The sequence below is a fragment of the Macaca fascicularis genome, chromosome 5 (assembly GCF_037993035.2).
Source record: "Macaca fascicularis isolate 582-1 chromosome 5, T2T-MFA8v1.1".
NCBI lineage: Eukaryota > Metazoa > Chordata > Mammalia > Primates > Cercopithecidae > Macaca > Macaca fascicularis.
Window position 1 is genome coordinate 158,266,531 of NC_088379.1, and position 21,846 is coordinate 158,288,376.

At 39.3% G+C, this 21,846-nt stretch overlaps 1 protein-coding gene across 9 annotated transcripts in view; it reads left to right on the plus strand.

Annotated features, from left to right (window-relative positions):
- The window catches only part of MND1 (meiotic nuclear divisions 1), a 107,184-nt gene that overhangs the window by 11,749 nt on the left and 73,589 nt on the right, over positions 1 to 21,846 (plus strand). For 3 of the 9 annotated variants that reach the window (XM_065545623.2, XM_065545622.2, XM_015450935.4), the window contains exons 3-5: positions 1,348 to 1,405; positions 4,132 to 4,280; positions 7,006 to 7,026. The exons of 3 other annotated variants lie outside the window; for them this stretch is intronic. In XM_065545623.2, the coding sequence (XP_065401695.1) occupies positions 1,348 to 1,405; positions 4,132 to 4,280; positions 7,006 to 7,026 (228 nt within the window). The remainder of the gene's footprint in view (positions 1 to 1,347; positions 1,406 to 4,131; positions 4,281 to 7,005; positions 7,027 to 21,846) is intronic. 3 more of the 9 variants (XM_045392967.3, XM_074040651.1, XM_065545624.2) reach the window with 2 other exon arrangements.

The window sequence follows — 21,846 nt, forward strand, 5'->3', positions numbered from 1 at the left end:
TAGAAAATAATATTCTAGACAGGTTTTTTTTTTTTTTTTCTGGTCGTAAGATTTAAATATTCAACACGCATATCTTCCCTTAATGTTTTCCTTTGCATATGGTGGACATGCAACATGTATATGTGAATGATTGATAGGCAGCCATGAATTGTATAATTTCCCTATTGTTTAGGTATAGCTCTTCCACGAAACCCCTTCCACGAAACCTGACAGTTGCCTGTTTTGCTTTTAGTTAGAACTGCTAAATCTGTACAGTGTCATACATGTTAAAGCACTGTCTGTGTTTTCTTAAAATCAAAGTGTCAGAGAAGGTAATTCGCTCGTGTTACCAAGTGATCCAGTATAACTAGGTTGGTGTTTTTTGATACCATTTCTGTTTTGTTTTGTTTTTTGAAACAGAATCTCACTCTATACTCAGGCTGGAGTATAGTGGCACAGTCATAGCTTACTGCAGCCTCAACCTCCCAGGCTCAAGCGATTCTCCCACTTCAGCCTCCCACGTATCTAGGACTACAGGCACACGCCACTACACCCAGCTAATTTTTTGATTTTGTAGAGTTGTGGTGCGAGAGTGGTCTCAATATGTTACCCAGGCCAGTCTCCAGCTCTTAGGCTCAAGCAGTCCTCCCAAAATGCTGGGATTACAGACAGAAGACACCGTGACTGGCCTATAACTAGTTTTTATACTTAAGTGGGAAGATTGTTCTTTATGTTCTGATCTCCAAGAACTTTATTGTTCTTTATGTTCTCCCTCAGGAGGCTGAAGTGGGAGGATTGCTTGAGCCCTGGAGGTCAAGGCTGCAGTGAGCCATGATCATGCCACTGCACTCCCATCTAGGTGATAGAGTGAAACCATGTCTCAAACAAAAAAAAATTGTATATGTATGCAAAAATCTCTTCATTTTAAGTTCTATTGAGGGTATTGAATGAGATAATCAAAGAGTTTCTTATAAGCTCTAAAATGCTTGATTCTATTATACTGTTCATTTCCAGGCCAATTTTTTAAATACATTTTTTCATGAACATAAAATTATGATGTATATATAAATATATAATAGAACACGATAGGGTGACTATAGTTAACAATAATATATTGTATATTTTAAAATACTAAAAGTGGAATCGTAATGTTCCTAACACAAAGAAATGATCAGTGTTTGAAGGGATGGATACCCTAATTACCACAATTTGATCATAGCACATTGTATACCTGTATCAAAATATCACACATACCCTGTAAATGTATACAACTATTATGTACCCATAATAAAAGTTTTTTAAAAAGATAATATACATAGTAGAAAATAAACACGTGCTTTTCATTTTCTTTAAAACCCTTTTAAACAGAAAGATGTGTTTCAATTAAAAGACTTGGAGAAGATTGCTCCCAAAGAGAAAGGCATTAGTAAGTACCAAAATTACACTGGAATGTTTTGGGAAATATACTGGGATGTTTTGGGAAATATCTTAATATTCATTAAGTCATCTTTTCTGCAACAGTCTTTCACTTTATGGAAAACCTGAATTTCTAGAGACAAAGAAATTACCACCAGTTACCTACCATCCAAAGATAACCACTGTCATGTTGTCCTTTATTTTTCTGTATAATACATCCTGTATATTACATTTTGAATATATATCCCTGTCATTAAATATCCTTTTATAACATAAATGATTGTATAGCATCCCATTGCAATAAAAAATACCTTTAAAAATCTAGTTGATAAGCTGGGTAGTAGCACACACACCTTGAGGTCCCAGCCACTCTGGAGGCTGAAGCGGGAGGATCGCTTCAGGCCAGCTAGGCAACATAGCAAAATCCTGTCTTTAAAATAAAAATCCAGTTATTAGACTGGTTTCCAGTTTTTTTGCTATCGAAAACAATGTATTGACAGGCATCCTTTTATGTATCTATTATTGTTTTGTTTGGCTGTATTCATAAGGTGGAATTTCCCCATAAAAGATATGTATAAATCAGGCTGGGCGCGGTGGCTCACGCCTGTAATCCCAGCACTCTGGGAGGCCAAGGCAGGCAGATCACAGGGTCAGGAGATTGAGACCATCCTGCCTAACGTGGTGAAACCCTGTCTCCACTAAAAATAAAAATAAAAAAATTAGCCCGGCATGGTGGCGGGCATCTGTAGTCCTAGCTACTCAGGAGGCTGAGGCAGGAGAATGGCGTGAACCTGGGAGGCAGAGCTTGCAGTGAACCGAGATCGCACCACTACACTCCATCTTGGGGACAGATCAAGACTCCGTCTCAAAAAAAAAAAAAAAGATATGTATAAATCTAAAGTTTTAGCTACAGAATGCCACATTTCTCCACCCATACTGAGAGTACCCATTTCCTTGAATTCTTTATTTTTTTAGTGTTTTTAATTGGGTAGTCATGTCTAATTGCTTTATTTTTTATTTCTTCAGTTATTAATGTGGTTGAACATTTTTCTCATATATTGGCCATGTATATTTCATTTTATTTTAATTTTATTTATTTATTTATTTTTGAGACAGAATCTACTCTGTCATCCAGGCTGGAGTGCAGTGGTGCAGTCCTGGCATGCTGCAATCTCTGCCTCTCAGGTTCAAGCAATTCTCCTGCTTCAGCCTCATAAGTAGCTGGGATTACAAGTGCCTGCCACCATGCCCAGCTAACCTTTGTATTTTTAGTAGAGATGGGGATTCGCCATGTTGGCCAGGCTGGTCTCAAACCCCTGACCTCAAGTGATCTACCTGCCTCGGCCTCCCAAAGTGCTGGGATTATAGGCATGAGCCACCATGCATATTTTATAGATGCACATTGATGTATTTTTTCTGTGTCTTATGTTGTTTCAAAATGAAAAAACCTCTTTTATTATGAATGTACATACAAATGAAACTAGACAACCACTGAGAGTCCCTCACACTTTTATGCACACCACACAGTTATTCTGTCTTTACAGTCATCAGTGAACAATTGGTTCTGCTACTTCTTAAAGATAGGAAAATTTCTTAAGTTTAAATACACAGCTAACCCTTGAACAACACCTATGTTTTTCAAGATTGGGATACCAATCCCCCACACAATTGAAAATCTGCATGTAACTTTTGACTCCCCCAAAACTTAACTACTGATAGCCTGCTGTTGACGGGAAGCCATACCATGTATTTACTATTCATTAAGTGGCAGTGGATCATCCTAAAGGTCTTCGTCCTTGTCATCTTACGTTGAGTAGGCTGAGGAAGTGGTGTTGCTGTCTCGGGTGGCAGAAAATCCACGTATAACTGGACCCATACAGTTCAAACCTGTACTGTTCAAGGGTCAACTATACAGTTTTAATTACACCAGTGTCCTAATATCCCCAGACAAATTGTAGGTAATGGAATCTCAACTGTATCTTGAAGGATCAAAATCAAAATTCAATACAGTCTACAAGATGGACAAATTTATTTTAAAAATTTGTATTAACTAGATTCCTTTTTTTCTTACCGTTTTCCCTCCCAGTGATTGACAATTTTTTTCTGCAGTATAAGATGATAGCCAAATTACCCAACATCTTTTTTTAAAAAAGAAACATTATTTAGAAAAGGAAAAGATACCATATAGCAACAGACTATGAGCGTTAACACTCTTAAAATTACTTACTAAGCACTGATGCTAGTATCTTCTATTAGTACATAATCTATTGGGGGAGAAAAACTTGCATTTCTGTAGTTCTGTTTTACTTTTTCAAAGGCTTCTCACAAGTAACATTTTATTGACATTACCGCTGTGCACCAAAGTAGGATTGGAAATGATCATATCTAATAGGTTTTAAAAATTAGGCATAAAGAACAGTTTGCCCTAGAGTCATCCAGTGTTACTGCTAAGAGTTAGGACTAGAACTCAGGTCCTATTCTTAATCCTGTATATGACCTGTTTTCCCCTAAGCTCCCATATAAGTTATGCTTTGCTTAAGGATGGGGATACATTCTAAGGAATGTTTCCTTAGGCAATTTTTTGTTGTGCATATTGTTATTTTTAAGAGCTTATTATTTATTAACTTTTTAATTCTTGATTTGTCATATGTTTTGCAAGTGTTTCCCCGGTTATTTGTCCTTTAATTTTATTTATGGTGTTTTTTTAACATAGAGTCTTTAAAAATTGTCTCTTAGCTGCTATGTCAGTAAAAGAAGTCCTTCAGAGCTTAGTTGATGATGGTATGGTTGACTGTGAGAGGATCGGAACTTCTAATTATTATTGGGCTTTTCCAAGTAAAGCTCTTCATGCAAGGAAACGTAAATTGGAGGTTCTGGAATCTCAGGTAAGCTGCCACAGTTAAAAGGAATAGATTTGCTTTATAACAGGAGTTGTTTTACTTCATCCTCTTTTCGTTTAGCAGTTACTTTTAAATTTTTGATGTGCATTATTTGACTGAAAGTCTAAAGATAATCAACATCTCTTTCTACAAAACAATATGAGGAACTTAGAACGTTTTAATTTTCATCTTCCCATATGTCAAGGTATTGTTTTTGTTGTTGCTGTTTTTATTGTTTTTTAATTTTCTCTTTATCAGTAGATGGTTTTTTGGGAGCAGTTTTAGACTTACAGAAAAACATTGATGGAAAAGTACAGAGTTCCCAAACATGCCCTTCCTCCCTCACCATGCACACAGTTTCCCCTATTATTGACATCCTATGCTAGTGTAATAAGTTTGTCACAATTGAGCCAATATTGATTTATTATTAACTAAATTCCATAGCTTACATTAGGGTTCATTCTTGGTGTTATATATTATGTGAGTTTTGACAAATGCACGATGATGTGTATCCACAATTATAGTGTTGTACAGAATAGTTTCACTGCCCTAAAAATCTGCTGTTCCCCACCTATTCATCCCTTCCTTCTCCTGAAACTCTAGCAACCACTGATCTTTTTACTGTCTCTATAGTTTCACCTTTTCCATATAGTTGGAATCATATAGTGTGTAACCTTTTCAGATTGGCTTCCTTCACTTCACAATATGCATTTGAGGTTTCTCCATGTCTATTAGTGGCTTGATGGCTCATTTCTTTTTATTGCTGAATAATATTTCGTTCTATGATTATACTACAGTTTGTTTATCCATTGAGCTATTGAGGAACATCTGGGTCACATCCAAGTTCGGGCAGTTACAAATAAAGCTGCCATGAACATTCGTGTGTAGGTTTTGTGTACACATAAATTTTCAACACATTTAGTACCAAGGAGCATGATTGCTGGATTGTATGGTAAGTTTATGTTTACTTTCTAGGAAACTGCCAAAGTATCTGTTTTTGCATTCCCAACTATGGTGGGTAAGAGTTACTATTGGTTCACATCATTGCCAGGATTTGGTGTTGTCAGTGTTTTGTATTTTAGCCAGTCTAATACATGTGTAGTGGTATCTCATTGTTGTTTTAAATTGCCATTCTCTAATGACGTATGATTTGGACATCTTTTTTTTTTTTTTTTTTCTTTTGTGAGATGGAGTTTCACTTTTTTTGCCCAGGCTGGCGTGCAATGGTGCGATCTCAGCTTACTGTAACTTCTGCCTCCCTGGTTCAAATGATTCTCCTGCCTCAGCCTTCCAAGTAGCTGGGATTACAGGCGCATGCCACCACGTCCAGCTAATTTTGTATTTTTAGGAGAAACGGGGTTTCACCGTGATGGCCACGCTAGTCTCAAACTCCTGACCTCAGGTGATCCACCCACCTTGGCCTCCCAAAGTGCTGGGTTTATGGCGTGAGCCACCACGCCCAGCCCTGGAACATCTTTTTTTATGCTTATTTGTCATCTGTGTAACAGGAGGTGTTTAGATCTTTTGCCCATTTTTTAATTGGGTTTTTGTTTTCTCATTTTTGAGTTTTAAGAGTTCTTTGTATATTTCGGACACCAGTTCTTTATCAAATACGTGCTTTTCAGAGATTTTCTCTGAGTCTGTGGCTTGTCTTTTCATTATTTTAACAGCGTCTTTCACAGAGCAGTTTTCAATTTTAATGAAGTCCAACTGGTCAATTTCTTTCTTCCCTGGGACATTCTTTTGGTGTTGTAACTAAAAAGTCATGGCCAAACCCAGCGGCATGTCGATTTTCTCCTATGTTACCTTCTAGGAGTTTTGTAGTTTTGCATTTTACGCTTAGATTTATTATCCATTTTGAGTTAATTTTTGGGAAAGGTGTAAAGTGTGTGTCTAAATTCAATTTTTTGTACATACATGTCCAAAGTAACTGTATTTTGGTATAATTTACTTCTTTTGTGTATGTGTGTGTATATATATGTATATGTCTATATATGTATACACATAAAGCAAGACCCTGTCTCACACACACACAAATATATATATACACACACACATATATATATATACACACACACTTATATAACTACTAAAGTACCCAGGGTCTTGCTTTGGCACCCAGGCTGGAGTGTAATGGCACAAACATGGTTCACTGCAGCCTCAACCTCCCAGGCCCAAGCCATCCTCCCACTTCAGCCTCCTGAGTAGCTGGGATTATAGCATACTCTGCTAATTTTTGCACTTTTTTGTAGAGACAGGGTTTTGCCATGTTGCCCGGGCTGGTCTTGAACTCCTGAGCTCAAGTGATCCACCTACCTCAGCTTCCTAAAGTGCTGGTGGGTGAGCCACTGCAAGCGGCCTGTAACCCTGTGCACTTTATGAATTTAAAAACATGTCAAGAAGGAATCCATACTGAAGGACTTCCTTTAGTAATTTGTTCAGCCAGAGTTTAAGAGTGGTAAACTCTCAATCTTTGTTTGAAAATGTCTAATTTATCATTGCTTCCCAAATATAGAATTCTTAGTTATTTTTCCTCAGCATTTTGAAAATGTTATTTCGTTGTCTTGTGGCATATGTTGCTAATGAGATGTTTTGCTATCATTCTAATTGTCTTGTTTTGCTTAGTAATTTCTCTTCTGTTTGCTTTTAAGATTTCCTTCAGTCTTTGATGTTATGTTATGATGTTTTATCATGAATCCGAGTTTGCATGTTTTTATTTCTCCTGCTTTAGGACCCTGGCTGCTGCTTCCATGTAATAATTAAAGTCTTCTATTATGGAAAATTCTGGCTGGGCGCAGTGGCTCAAGCCTGTAATCCCAGCACTTTGGGAGGCTGAGGCGGGCAGATCACAAGGTCAGGAGATTGAGACCATCCTGGTTAACATGGTGAAACCCTGTCTCTACTAAAAATACAAAAAAAATTAGCTGGGCGTGGTGGCGGGCGCCTGTAGTCCCAGCTACTCGGGAGGCTGATGCAGGAGAATGGTGTGAACCTGGGAGGCAGAGCTTGCAGTGAGCCGAGATTGTGCCACTGCACTCCAGCCTGGGTGACAGAGCAAGACTCTGTCTCAAAAAAAAAAAAAAAAAAGAAAAAGAAAAGAAAAGAAAATTGTAAGGTAGTATTACTTCAACTGTTTCCTGTTCCCTAATAGCTCTGTTCTTTCCTTCTGGGATTCCTATCTGTATCCTGATTCTGTCGTCTATGTTGTTTAAGAACTCTTTATTTTTCCATGCCTTTCCATGTCTGTGATTCATTGCAGTTAATTTTCTCAGCTCTCTTTCACTTTCAGTTCTTTCCATACTATTTATAATCTGCTACTTAGCTGTTCATTGAATCTTTTTATTTTAATAATTAGATTTTATCTCTAGAAATTCTATTTGGTCCTTTTTCAGTTCTGCCTATCCTGTTTTTCCTACACTGTTCTATTTCATTATGGCTTCTATTGCTTTCATCTCTTTTACAAATTTAAACTTATTGATATGGCTTTGATCTGTGTCTACTCCGAAACCTCATGTCAAATTGTAATCCCCAGTGTTGGAGGTGGGGCCTGATGGCAAGTGATTGGATCTTGGGGGCAGTTTCTCATGAATGGTTTAGCATCATCCCCTCAGTGCTGTTCTTGTGATAGTGAGTGAGTTCTCATGAGATCTGGCTGTTTAAGTGTGTAGCACCTCCCCCGCCTTTGAGTCCTGCTCCTGCCATATAAAACGCCTGCTCCGCTAAGTAAAAGATCCCTGAGGCCTCCCCAGAAGCAGAAACCCCCATGCTTCCAGTATAGCCTGCAGAACCATGAGCCAATTAAACCTCTTTTCTTTATAAATTACCCAGTCTCAGGTATTTCTTTATAGCAATGTGAGAACAGCCTAATACACATACTTAACTTATATTTTCCGATTACTTAAATATGTCAAATTTGGGGAGGACTATTAATTTGATATGTGTATCTGTTGGCTGCTACCATTTGTAGTTTTTTTAACCTGTATGTTTTTTAGTTTTTATTTATGAGCTCACATTCAATTGGTGATGTTTAGTCTGTGGGAGCCACAGGTGCTCTGTGAAATAGTGGTTTAGGTTTTTTTTTTTAGAGTCTTTGGGTACTTTAGTAGTTATAGACCAATTTTTATGTTAATTTCTTGGCTTACAGTTCTACTGCCTCATGTTTTATACAGGATGAGTACTGCATAAAATTTAGTATGCATGTCTATACATGGCATGGATTGAGAGATTTGTTTTCCTATAGGTGACTTTCCCCCACCCCCACATAAAGTGCAAGATGGAGGTAAGCTCCTTGTTATTGTCCATGGAATTTGCTGGTACTTTGAGCTATATGCTGGAGTTCAGTTCTAGCCCTCCTTGTTTCATGACCCTTCACACCTGCTTTCCTGGTGTGCATGTTAAACTCCTAGCCCCTAGTCACCTTTCTATTGTTGCTTTTTGTTTTTTCATTTCTGTCACCTGGGGATAGTTCTTCCTTTTTTTTTTTTTTTTTTTGAGATAGAGTTTCGCTCTTGTCGCCCAGGCTGGAGTGCAGTGGCACAAGCTCAGCTCACTGCAATCTCCGCCTCCCAGGTTCAAGCAATTCTCCTGCCTCAGCCTCCCGAGTAGCTGGGATTACAGGTGCCCACCACCATGCTTGGCTAATTTTTGTATTTTTAGTAGAGACAGGGTTTTGCCACTTTAGCCAGGCTGGTCTCGAACTCCTGACCTCAGGTGATCTACCCGCGTCGGCCTCCCAAAGTGCTGGGATTACAGGCATGAGCCATTGCACCCAGCCTGATTTTATTTTTTTGTTCATCATTCAAAAGACAGTTTTCCATGTTTTTTGAGTAAAAGAAGATGTGTTGGATTTTGGAAATAACATGCCTTCAAAGAGCGTGCAGTCAGTTGTAGGACAGTGGGAGAAAAGGAAGAGGATAGAGAAGGATTGGTGAAGAGATAGGTAGAGGCCACATTCCTCTGTGGCATGATCAGGAGTTCGGACCTACCTAAGAGGGATGGAAAGCCAATGAACATTTTTACCAGAGAAGTTACATGATGATAAATGCCTTTCTGGGGACAGTATGAAGAACAGGTTGAGGGAAATGGCGCCTAGGATCAGAGAAATCAGCTATGAGGCTATTATAATTGCATGGTTAACAAATGGGGACCCACATTGAGGTGTCTGCACACTCTCTAGGATGGCTACTGTCAGACACACGGAGAGGGCCAGGAGTGGTGGCTCATGCCTGTTATCCCAATGCTTTGGGAGGTCGAAGTGGGAGGATCACTTGAGCCCAGGAGTTCACGACCAGCCTGGGCAACACAGCAAGATTTTTTACAAAATAATAGTAATAAATTTTTTTCGAAAGAGAATAATAAGTGTTAGCAAGGATGTGGACAAATTGGAGCCCTTGTGCACTGTTGATGGGAATGTGAAATGGTGCAGCTGCCGTGGAAAACAGTATGGTGGCTCCTCAAAGAGTTATAAATAGAATTACCCTGTGATTCAGTAGTTCTATGGTGTACATCTGTGGTCTCAGCTACTTGGGGCCTGAGGTGGGAGGATCACTTGAGCCCAGGATTTCAAGACCAGTCTGGGCAACATGGCAAGACTGCGTCTCTACAAAAAAATTGTAAAAGTAGCCGGGGATAGTGGCAGGCTCCTGTGGTCCTGGCTATTTGACAGGCTAAGGTAGGAGGATCTCATGAGCCTAGGAGTTTGAGGTTGCAGTGAGCCGTGTTCGTGCCACTGCACTGCAGGTTGGGCCACAGAGTGAGACCCTGTTTAAGAAAAAAAATTCCATTTTTTGGTACATATCCAAGACTTGAAAGCAGGGTCTTGAAGAGCTATTTTTACACCTACATTCATAGCAGCATTACAGTAGCTGAAAGGTGGAAGCAACCCAAATGGCTTTCCATGAATGAATAAGCAAAATGTGAAAGTGGAATATTATTCAGCCTTGAAAAGGAATGACATTCCTTTTATTTATTTATTTAGAGATGGAGTCTCACCCTGTCGCCCAGGCTGAAGTACAGTGGCACAGTCATAGCTCACTGCAGCCTCAAAACTCCTTAGTGTAAGTGATTCTCCAGCCTTAGCCTCCTGAGTGGCTAGGATTGCAGGCTCATCCCACCACAAGGAATGAAATTCTGACAAATGCTACAACATGGATGAACCTTGAGGGCAGTATGCTAAGTGAAAAGTCTATCATAAAAAGACAAATACTATATGATTCCACATAATATGAGGTATCTAGAGTAGTCAAACTTACAGAAATAAAAAATAGAATGAGGGCTGACGTTGCTGACCTTAGAAGATGATTCCACTGGCACTCCTGTCCCTGACTGAAGAACCAGATGTTGTTGCCAGCAAAAAAAAAAAAATTCTATCCAAGCTACCAGTCACAGTTCTGGAAGGTATGTGTCATTGGCCAAGCCTGGGTCATGTGTCCACACTCTAGTTGCCAGGAGAGCTGGGGAAGTAAATAATTAGGGTTTCTAGATTCTGTGGTAGGAGTTAGCTGCTTCCTGTTGGCACAAACAGTTCCCCAAAACAGAAACAGGGTTCAGATGCTGAACAGCACCCCTGCTCCTGTGATAGATACTCAGAAAATAAGAGAAAAAACTCTAGAAAGGAACACAGGACATGGAGTCAAAATAACAACAAATTTATGGAATACCACCATCGTGTGCTAGATACTGTTCTGGGCACTTGGGATCCATTAGTAAACAAAGGTTGAAAGCGGGGAGATCAGATAGGTTATTGGAATAATCCAACTGTAAGGTTACAGTGGTTTTTTATTTATTTTATATTTTTTATTTAAGAAAAAGGAGCCGGGCACGGTGGCTCACGCCTGTAATCCCAGCACTTTGGGAGGCCGAGGTGGGTGGATCACGAGGTCAGCAGTTCAAGACCAGCCTGACCAACATGGTGAAAACTCGTCTCTACTGAAAATACCAAAAAAAAAAAAAAATTTTAGCTGGGCATGGTGGCGGATCCCTGTAATCTCAGCTACTTAGGTGGCTGAGGCAGGAGAATCTCTTGAAACCAGAAGGTGGGGGTTGCAGTGAGCTGAGATTGTGCCACTGCACTCTAGCCGGGGCAACGAGAGCAAAACTCCGTCTTAAAAAAAAAAAGGAAAGAGAAGGCCTCAGAAAAGAGGTCATCTTTTTTGGTTTTTTTTCGTTTTAGGAGATGGAGTCTTGCTCTGTCACCCAGGTTGGAATGCAGGGGCACAATCATAGCTCACTGCAGCCTTGAACTCCTGGGCTCCAGCAGTCCTCCCACTTCAGCCTCCCGAAGTTCTGGGATTACTGGTGTGAGCCACTGTGGCTGACCACAGTAATGATGGTTTAAACCAAAGCAGTGGCAATGGATTTGTGAAAAAAGTTGTTGAATTCTGGATATAGTTTGAAATTAGAGCCAATAGGATTTCCTTATGGAATGGATATAGAGTGTGAGGTCAATAAGGGAATTGTATTAGTTTTTTATGACTGCCATAGTAAATTAGTGCAAACTTGGTGGCTGCAAACAAAAAAATATATTCTATCACAGCTCTGGAGGCCAAAAGTTCAAAATCAGTGTTACTAGGCCAAAATCAAAGTGTTGGCACAGCTGCTCCTCCTCCAGAGGCTCTCTGGGATAATCTTCCTCGCCTCTTTCAATTTCTGTGGGCTGCCAGCATTCTTTGACTTGTTGCTGCATCACTCTAATCTCTGCCTCTGGGTCACATTGCCTTCTCTTCTGCTGTATGTGTCAAATTTCCCTTTAATAAGGATACATGTGATTACATTTAGGATCTGTCATAGTAATCCTTGATATGAACATTGACTACCATAGCAATTGTGGATGAATGTTTTAAAAATTCTACTAAGATAGGGAAGACTGCAGGAGGAGCAGGTTCCTGAAGGAAAATCAGAAATTCAGCTTTGACCATGTTAAGTTTGAAGTGACTGTTAGACAAAGAAGTGGAAACCATCAAGTAGACAATTAAATATATGAATCTGTATTTCAGAGACAAGTCTATAATTTAACCAACTGCTTCACTAATCTCACTGCAGATGGGGGAGTCCTCACTGAATCCTGACTCTCAGGTTGTTCCACATTTTCTTTGAAGTTCTATATTTAGAGTGTTATTGGTTACAAGTACTAGGACGTTACTCACGCTAGTGGGTATGTTTTAAGGAAGTAGAAACAGGAATGGGAAAACATGTAAGAATAATAACTGGTATTTATTGAGCATTTGTGCCTGGCAGTGAACCATGGTCCTAAATGTATTATCTCATTTAATCCCCACAGTATTATGAGGTTAGTATTGTATTTATTTTATAGATGAAGAAACTGAGGCACAGAGAGATTAAGAGCTTGTCCAAGTCTCACAGTAAGTGTGGAATTGGGATTCCATCTCAGGTATTTTGACTCCAGATAGCCTGTCTTTCCATTCTCCCCTCCTTACTGTCCCCTCCTCTCCCTTTGGCTGCTAGAGTTGGGTAGAATGGAAGTCTCAAAAGCACTATGGCTGGGCAGATATTCTAAAAGTACTCACCTTATCTCTCTTTTTTTTCAACAACCTTGCTGAGATATAGTTTATATACTGTATAATTCACCCATTTAAAGTGTATGGTGTAATAGTTTTTAATATGTTCACTGATAGATGTACAGTCATCATTACAGTCAATTTGAGAACATTTTCATTACCTCACACGGAAACCCTCTACTCTTTAGCTATTATTCTGAATCTTCTGAGCCCACTCCTCCCACACAGACCTAGGCAACCACTAATCTACTTTCTGTCACTGTAGATTTCCCTGTTCTGGACATTCTATATGAATGGAATCATATAATATGTAGTCTTTCATGACTGACTTCTTTCCCTTGTCATAGTATTTTCAAAGTTCATCTATGTTGTATGTTTCAGTACTTCATTACTTTTTATGGCCAAATAATACTCTGTTGTACAAATATACCACATCTCATTTATCCATTCACAAATATACCACATCTCATTTATCTATTCATCTGTTGATGGGCATGTGAGTTGTTTCCACTTTTTGACTATTCTGAATAATGCTGCTCTAAACTTTGATGTACATGTTTTTGTGTGGACATATGTTTTCATTTCTCTTGGTGTATACCCAGGAGTACAACTTCTAGGTCATATGGTAACTCTGTGTTTAATTAGGTGAAGAACTGCCAGACTGTTTGCCAGAGCAACTGCACCATTTTATAGTTCTAATAACAGTGTGTTGGCTGGGCGCGGTGGCTCACACCTGTAATCCCAGCACTTTGGGAGGCCGAGGCGGGCGGATCACGAGGTCAGGAGTTCAAGACCAGCCTGACCAACATGATGAAACCCCGTCTCTACTAAAAATACAAAAATTAGCCGGGCATGGTGGTGCACGCCTGTAATCCCAGCTACTTGGGAGGCTGAGGCAAGAGAATTGCTTGAACCTGGGAGACGGAGGTTGCAGTGAGCCAAGATCAGGTCTCTGCACTCCAGCCTGGGTGACAGAACAAGACCCTGTCTAAAAAAAAACACAACAAAAAAAAACTCTGTTAGCATACTCATTTCTCCACATCCTCCCAAAACCTATCTGAATTTTTGATTCTAGCCATCCTAGTGGGTGTGAAGTGGTATCTCATTGTGGTTTTGGCTTCCATTTCTCTGATGACTGGTGATGTTGAGCATCTTTTCATGTGCTTCTTGGCCGTTTGCATATCTTCCTTGAATAAATGTTTATTACTATTCTTTGCCCATATCTCTTCTCTTAAATGTGATGCTGTATTTTTCTTTCCTGCTAGGAAACAACGTGCATATTCACTCAGCAAATTTTTAAAATCTTAGTTATGAATTTAGAAACTTTATAAAGGGTAATTTACTTTTGGGCCTTACTGAACTTCCCTATCTTCATGTTTTTTTGTTCTTGCTTTTATCCATTTTGAGAATTCCCTTTTCTGTCCTATTTAGCCAAATTCTAAATATCTCTTAGAAACCTCCTCAAGCTCTCATTGCTTAAAATATTCTTACCCTTCTCTAACCTCCTGTAATATTTTTTATCACAAGTAAAATATGTTGCTTTGGCATGTACTGCTGGTTGCCTAGCTAGTAAACACTGTCCTCCTCTTCTTTACTATTAATACACTTTGTTAAGGGATAGTGTGTCTTACTAAAAAATACTCATCTTTCCAGACTCCCTAGCAACTAATGGTGGCAATGGGAAGCAGGTCTGATAAATGAGATGTAAGTAGAAGACTAGCTTTGACTTTCCTGGGAAAGTTTTCACTTTCCTGAAAAAGGCAAAGCTTCTTTCTCTTATTTTCTGTGATACTGCGTTACCAAGGTAGAAAGCATAAGGATGACAGTTCTGTTCATTCATGTCCATATCACATTCTCAAAGAATGACAGAGCCTGGAAAAAAGATCTTGGGTCTCTGGTGGCATCATGAGATACTGTACTAGCCTTGTTTAATCCAGTTTTAGTTAAGTATTGTTATTTGTGGCTGAATGTGTATTCTAAATGAATACTACTGTTTTGTAGCCTTTAAAAAAAAAGTGTGATTTAGATTTTGTATTAGTTATCCATTGCTGTGTAACAAAAATATGTACTCCAAAACAGGATGACTTTAAGAAATAGACATTACTGTCTCACAGTTCTTGTGACTCATGAATCCCAGCATGGCTTAGTTGGGTACGTCTGGCTCAAGGCCTTATGCGAGATATAGTCAAACTGTTGGCCAGGGTCATATTCTCATCTGAAGGTTCATCTGGGAGAGGATCTGCTTCCAAATCCAATCATGTGGTTATTGAATTTAGTTCCTTGCAGGGTCTTGGGGATCTCAGTTCCATGATGGCTTTTGTCCTGAGGCCTCCTTCAGCTTCTTACCACATGGTTTTCTCCATAGTACAGCTCACAATATGGCAGCTGGCGTCCCTCAAAGCAAACACACGTGTGAGAGTCCAAGACAGAAGCAGTAGTTTTTTTGTATCTTAATCTAGGAAGCAACATCCCATCACCTCAGCCACATTTTATTACCTAGAAACAAGTCATTAAATTCAGTGTACACTCAAGAGAGGAGATTACACATGACCATAAATACAGGCATACCTCAGAGATATTGCAGGTTCAGTTCCATACCACCACAATAAAGGGAATAATGCAATAAAGTGAGGACAGAAACTTTTTGGTTTCTTAGTGCACCTAAAAGTTATATTTACACTATACTGTAATCTATTAGGCGTGTGATAACATGTTTTTAAAAACTAATGTACATTAATTAAAAAATACTTTATTGCTAAAAAATGCTGATGAGCATCTGAGCCTTCTGTGAGTTGTAATCTTTTTGCAGGTGGAGGGTATTGCCTTGATCTTGATGGTTGCTGACTGATCAGGGTGATAGTTGCTGAAGGGTAGATGGCTATAGTCGGTTTTTAAAAATAAGACAACTGTGAAGTTTGCTCCATTGATTGATTTCACAAAAGATTTCTCTGTAGTATGTGATGCTGTTTGATAGCATTTTACCCACAACAGAACTTTGAAAATTGGAGTCAGTCCTCTCAAACCCTGCCTCTACTTTATCAATTAAGTTTTTGGAATATTCTAAATCCTTTATTGCCATTTCAACAATGTTCATAGTGTCTGCATGAGGAATAGATTCCATCTCAAGAAAACACTTTCTTTGCTCATCTATAAGAAGCAATTCCTAGGACTAGACTTGGTGGCTCATTCCTGTAATCCCAGCACTTAGGGAGGCTGAGACAGGCAGATCACTTGAGGACAGAAGTTCAAGACCAGCCTAGCCAACATCATGAAACCCTGTCTCTACTTAAAATACAAAGATTACCCGGACTTGGTGGCATACGCCTGGAATCCCAGCTACTCAGGAGGCTTGAGACGGGAGAATTACTTGAACCTAGGAGGTGGAGGTTGCAGTGAGCTGAGATCACGCCACTGCCCTCCAGCCTGGGTAACAGAGCCAGACTCCATCTCAAAAAAAGAAGCAATTTCTCATCTATTTAAGTATTATCATAAGATTGCAGCAATTCAGTCACATTTTTAGTCTCTGCTTCTCCTTCTCATTCTTATTCTTGCCATTTCCATCACATCAGTTACTTCTTCCATTGGAGTCTTGAACCCCTCAAAGTCATACATGGGGGCTGGAATCAACTTCCTCCAAATTTCTATAAATGTTGATGTTTTGACCTCCTCCCCTGAATCACAAATGTTTTGTTTTGTTTTTTGAGATGGAGTCTCACTCTGTCATCCAGGTATTGGCACGATCCTAGCTCACTACAACCTCCGCCTCCCGGATTCAAGTGATTCTCTGGTCTCAGGTCTCCCAAGTAGCTGGGATTATGGGCATGCATCATCACGCCTGGCTAACTTTTGTATTTTTAGTAGAGATGGGGTTTCACGATGTTGGCCAGGCTGGCCTTGAACTCTTGACTTCAAGGGATCTGCCTACCTCAGCCTCCCAAAGTGCTGGGATTATAGGCGGTATCCACCATGCCTGGCCACAAATATTCTTAATGGCATCTAGAATGGTGAATCCTTCCCAGAAAGTTTTCAGTTTACTTTGCTCAGATCCGTCAGAGGAGTCATTGTGGCAGCTATAGCCTTACTGAATGTTTTTCTTAATAAAACTTGAAAGTTGAAATTACTCCTTGATCCATGGGCTACAGAATGGGTATTGTGTTATTAGGCATGAAGACATTAATCTCCTTGTATATCTTCATCAGAGTTCTTGGGTGACTAGGTGCATTGTCATTGGGCAGTAATATTTTGAAAGAAATCTTTTTTCTGAGCAGCAAGTCTCAACGGTTGCCTTGAAATACCCAATAAGCCATGCTGTAAATAGATATGCTATCATCTGAGCTTTGTTGTTCCATTTATAGGGCACAGGCGGAGTAGATTTAGAATAATTCTTAAGGGCCCTAGGGTTTTCACTGAGCATTGGCTTCAACTAAAGTCACCAGCTGTATTAGCCTCTAATAAGAGTGTCACCCTGGCCTTTGAAACTTTAAAGCCAGGCATGGACTTCTCCTCTCTTGCTATGAAAGTCCTAGATGACATCTTTTTCCAACAGAAGGCTGTTTTGTCTACCCTGAAAATTTTTTGTTTAGTGTAGCTTGGCTAGGTCTTCTGGATAACTTGCTTCACTTCATAGTACTTGCAACCTCGTCTTGCACTTTTGTGTTATGGAGATGGCCTCTTTCCTTAAACCTTATGAGTCAATCTCTGCTAGCTTCCAGCTTTTTCTGTGCAGCTTCCTCACCTCTCTCAGCCTACAGAGAATTGAAGAGAGTTGAGGTTTTGCTCTGGATTAGGCTTTGGCTTAAGGGAACGTTGTGGTTGGCTTGATCCTCTACCCAGACCACTAAAACTTTCTCTATCTCAGCAATAAGGCTTTGCTTACCATTTGCGTGTTTACTAGATTAGCACTTTTAATTTCCTTCAGGAACTTTTCCTTTGCACTTGCAACTTGGCTCTTTGGCACAAGAGGCCTAGCTTTCGACCTGTTTTGGCTTTTGACTGTATCTTCCTAACTAAGCTTAATCATTTCTGGCTTTTGATTTAAAGTGGGAGATGTGTGACCTTTTTTCACTTGAATGCTTAGAAGCCACTGTAGGGTTATTAATTGGCCTAATTTCAATATTGTTGTGTCTCAGGGAATAGGGAAGGCCAAGGGAGGGTGAGAGAGGGAGGAACGTTGAGTCACTGGAGCAGTCAGAATACATACAACATATATTAAGTTCACTGTCTTATGTTGGCATGGTTTGTGACACCCCAAAACAATTACAATAGTAACATCAAGATCACAGATCACCATGAAAAATGTAATAATAATGAAAAAGTTTAAAGTAATGCAAGAATTACACAGAAACAAGAAGTGAGCATATGCCATTGGAAAAATGACACCGATAGACTTGCTTGACTCAAGGTCGCCACAAACTTAATCTGTAGAAAACACTATCTGAAGTGCAGTAAAGCAAAGCACAATAAAAACGAGGTATGCCTGTACAAAGAGGGATCATTTAGGCCATCTTAGAGGATATCATAGGATTTATTTTTTTTTTTTGAGACGGAGTCTCGCTCTATCGCCCAGGCTGGAGTACAGTGGCCGGATCTCAGCTCACTGCAAGCTCCGCCTCCTGGGTTCACGCCATTCTCCTGCCTCAGCCTCCCAAGTAGCTGGGACTACAGGCGCCCCCCACCTCGCCCGGCTAGTTTTTTGTATTTTTTAGTAGAGACGGGGTTTCACTGTGTTCGCCAGGATGGTCTCGATCTCCTGACCTCGTGATCCACCCATCTCGGCCTCCCAAAGTGCTGGGATTACAGGCTTGAGCCACCGCGCCCGGCCGGATTTTTTTAAAAAAACTTTTTACGTGTATATATCTTCTTAATTAGTTTTTTAAAAGCAGCTTTAATGATAAATAAATGACATACAAAAACCTGCTCATAAAGTGTATGCTTTTATAACCTTTGGCATATGTATGTGTCCACGAAACTATCACCACAATCAAGGTAATTGAACATACCAATCAACCCTAAAAGTTTTTCTATTCCCCTTTGTAAAGTCATTCTCTTCCTTCCCTACACTGCTCCCGTCCCCCTATTCCCAGCAAACTGCTGATTTGCTTTATGCCACCATTCATTAGTTTGTATTTTCTAGAATTTTATATAGATGGCATCATACCGTAGTATGTACTTTCCCACACCCCCACCTCCCAGCTTCTTTTACTCGGTAAAATTATTTTAAGATTTACCCATGTTGCTTTATGTATTCATTCATTTCTGTTGCTGAGTGGAATTTCAGTGTATGAATATACAACAGTTTATTGATGAACATTTGGATATTAAGCTCTTTTATTGAATGCATAGACATTAAGGATTATGTGGCTTTGATGTATTTATTATTATGAAATGACTTCTTTATTCCGGGTAATATTCTTTTTTTTTTTTGAGATGGAGTCTCGCTCTGTCGCCCAGGCTGGAGTGCAGTGGCCGGATCTCGGCTCACTGCAAGCTCCGCCTCCCGGGTTTACGCCATTCTCCTGCCTCAGCCTCCCGAGTAGCTGGGACTATAGGCTCCCGCCACCTCGCCCAGCTAGTTTTTTTGTACTTTTAGTAGAGACGGGGTTTCACCGTGTTAACCAGGATGGTCTTGATCTCCTGACCTCGTGATCCGCCCGTCTCGGCCTCCCAAAGTGCTGAGATTACAGGCTTGAGCCACCGCACCTGGCCCAGGTCATATTCTCTGTTCTGGTGTTAAATAGGAACTCTTTCTTCTGAGTAACTCTTTCTATAGGAAAATTTTTTTTTTTTAATTAAAAGTAGCATGGCATATCTTTTTCTGTTTACTTTTAATCTTTTTGTGTTTTCATATTTAGAGTAAGCTTCTTACATGTAGTTGGGACTTGCTTTTTTGTATAATCTGACAATTTCTGCCTTTTAATTAGGGTGTCTAGACTATTTACATTTAGCGTGATTACCTCTATAGTTATGTTAAATCTGCCATCTTAACTAGTCTCTAAGTTACTTGAGGACAAGAACTATCTTTTATTTATTCAACAAATAATTATTGAGCCTCAAGTACTTACCTTCTTACTAGGCAATCATTTCTTCCTAAATCTAGGCATAATGGGGGCTGGTTCAGCATTTCTTGGTTGACTTCAGAGAAATTCTTTGCATTTGAGGGAAAAGGTCAAATATACAGTTTTTATTTCTTTACTTCTAGATTTCACATAATTTCTACTTAGAAAGTGGGGGAGCTTGGCAAATCTTAATAGAAGTAAGCAGGGAATTCTTGCTAGTACAGTGAATCTAACTTTTAAAAAATTGAGCTTAATGTCAATGTTTATTAATTCTGAATGAGATAATTGGCATCCAGTGTATTTCATGACACCTCCCTCTTTCCGCACTCTCACGTACCAGAGATCAAAGCTTAATCTGACACACCTGCTCATAAGTTGAAGTCACATCAGAGGCTAACACATAGGTAGATCCTGTACCTCCTGTTCTAAGCAGTCCAGAAATAAATGAAGAGCAAGGTTTTGATACATCATTTGTAAAAGGTTGATAGCCCTTGGCATTTGCTATAGATAACTATTTTTTTTAACTCAAATAAAATGACCTCAATGCCATTTCACAGACCTAAACCTACTTTAATCTTTCACTGGATATTGAGAAGTGATGAGAGTATCACACTGTGCCCCTCAGCCATGGTTCCGAAGATCATTTATCATTTTAGAGAAGCAGTATGGCTTCATGGAAAGAGAAGTAGTTAGAAAGCAGACATGGATGGAAATCACAGCTTCACTTCTTGACCGGCTGTACAATCTTAGAAAAATATCTTAAGGCTTTTAAAGCCTTGGTTTCCTAGTTCGTAAAAGAAAGCTTACACCTACTTCAAGGGGGGTGTAATGAGGATTAAGTGGTATGTGTAAGATGCCTGGTACTTAAGGCACTCAGTATATGGTGGCCACAGATCAGCTAAATCAGTATTCACTCAGGAATAAATACCATAAGCTTGTTCATTCAGTTAGAACAAATATTTGAGGGTCTACTGTGTGTAAAATATTTTACCAGATACTGAAGGTAGTTCATAAAAGTAGAAGTCAGGGTCCAGACTTTAACCTGTGCTGAAGGTGAGATACATACACTTGAAAGAGTAAAATGAGTGAAAAGTAATACATGCCAAACTGCCTAAATGAACATTAGAGATGAAAAATGCTTCAAGAGATGGTGGGATTCACATAAAGATAGAAGCCACTCAGTTCATGTTGGATTGAACTAGGTTCCAAACTTAAGGTTGCAGTAAAGATCAGCTTATTCTACATATTGCCAAATTATAACGTTAACTTCCCTTGAGTTTCTTGTTAATTACTTCCAGATGGGGGTTGGGGGAGACTCTTTAATTTTTTTTTTTTTCCATCATTCTTTTCTGCCAGTGATTCCAATTATGTGCAGGAATTTTCTTGTCCCTTGAGAACAGACATTCTTATAATAGATCTGAAAAATCAGGAAACTTATTTTTTTCTCTTGCCTTTAGGTTGTATGTGTTGATCATTATTAAAGACAGTCTGTAAGCCTCATGGTTATAATTAACGTTTCTCTTTAACATCTTCTAAGATAGCAAACAAACCAGCAACTGCTCATGGGTTGTGTTAACTTTGGCTTATTTTCTGTGTGGCTGCTCTGTGCATGTGCTGTGCTAAGTTTTTTGGGCAATATAAAAATAATAGAATATGAGGTTCACGTCCAGAGAATTTACACTTCACTTGGTAAGGCAAGATAAATTCCTGATACGGTTAATTAACTTATTGGAAAAAGTTATTTAACTGTGTAATGTTTAATGTATACTCAGTGCCAAATACTGCCTTTGCTATGGGTCCTACTAATTGTTATACAAGTTTAGAGGATAGCAGATTTTTATACATTTATATAGCTATGGGAAACTTCTTAGAAATGATTAATTTGAGCTGAAAGTTGGGTAGGTTTAGATGGATGGAGGAAATTCCCAAGATAAAACAGAAGGAATATTTATTGAGCACTTAGGTACAGTTTTAAGAGCTTTTGCGTGTTTTATATCCTTT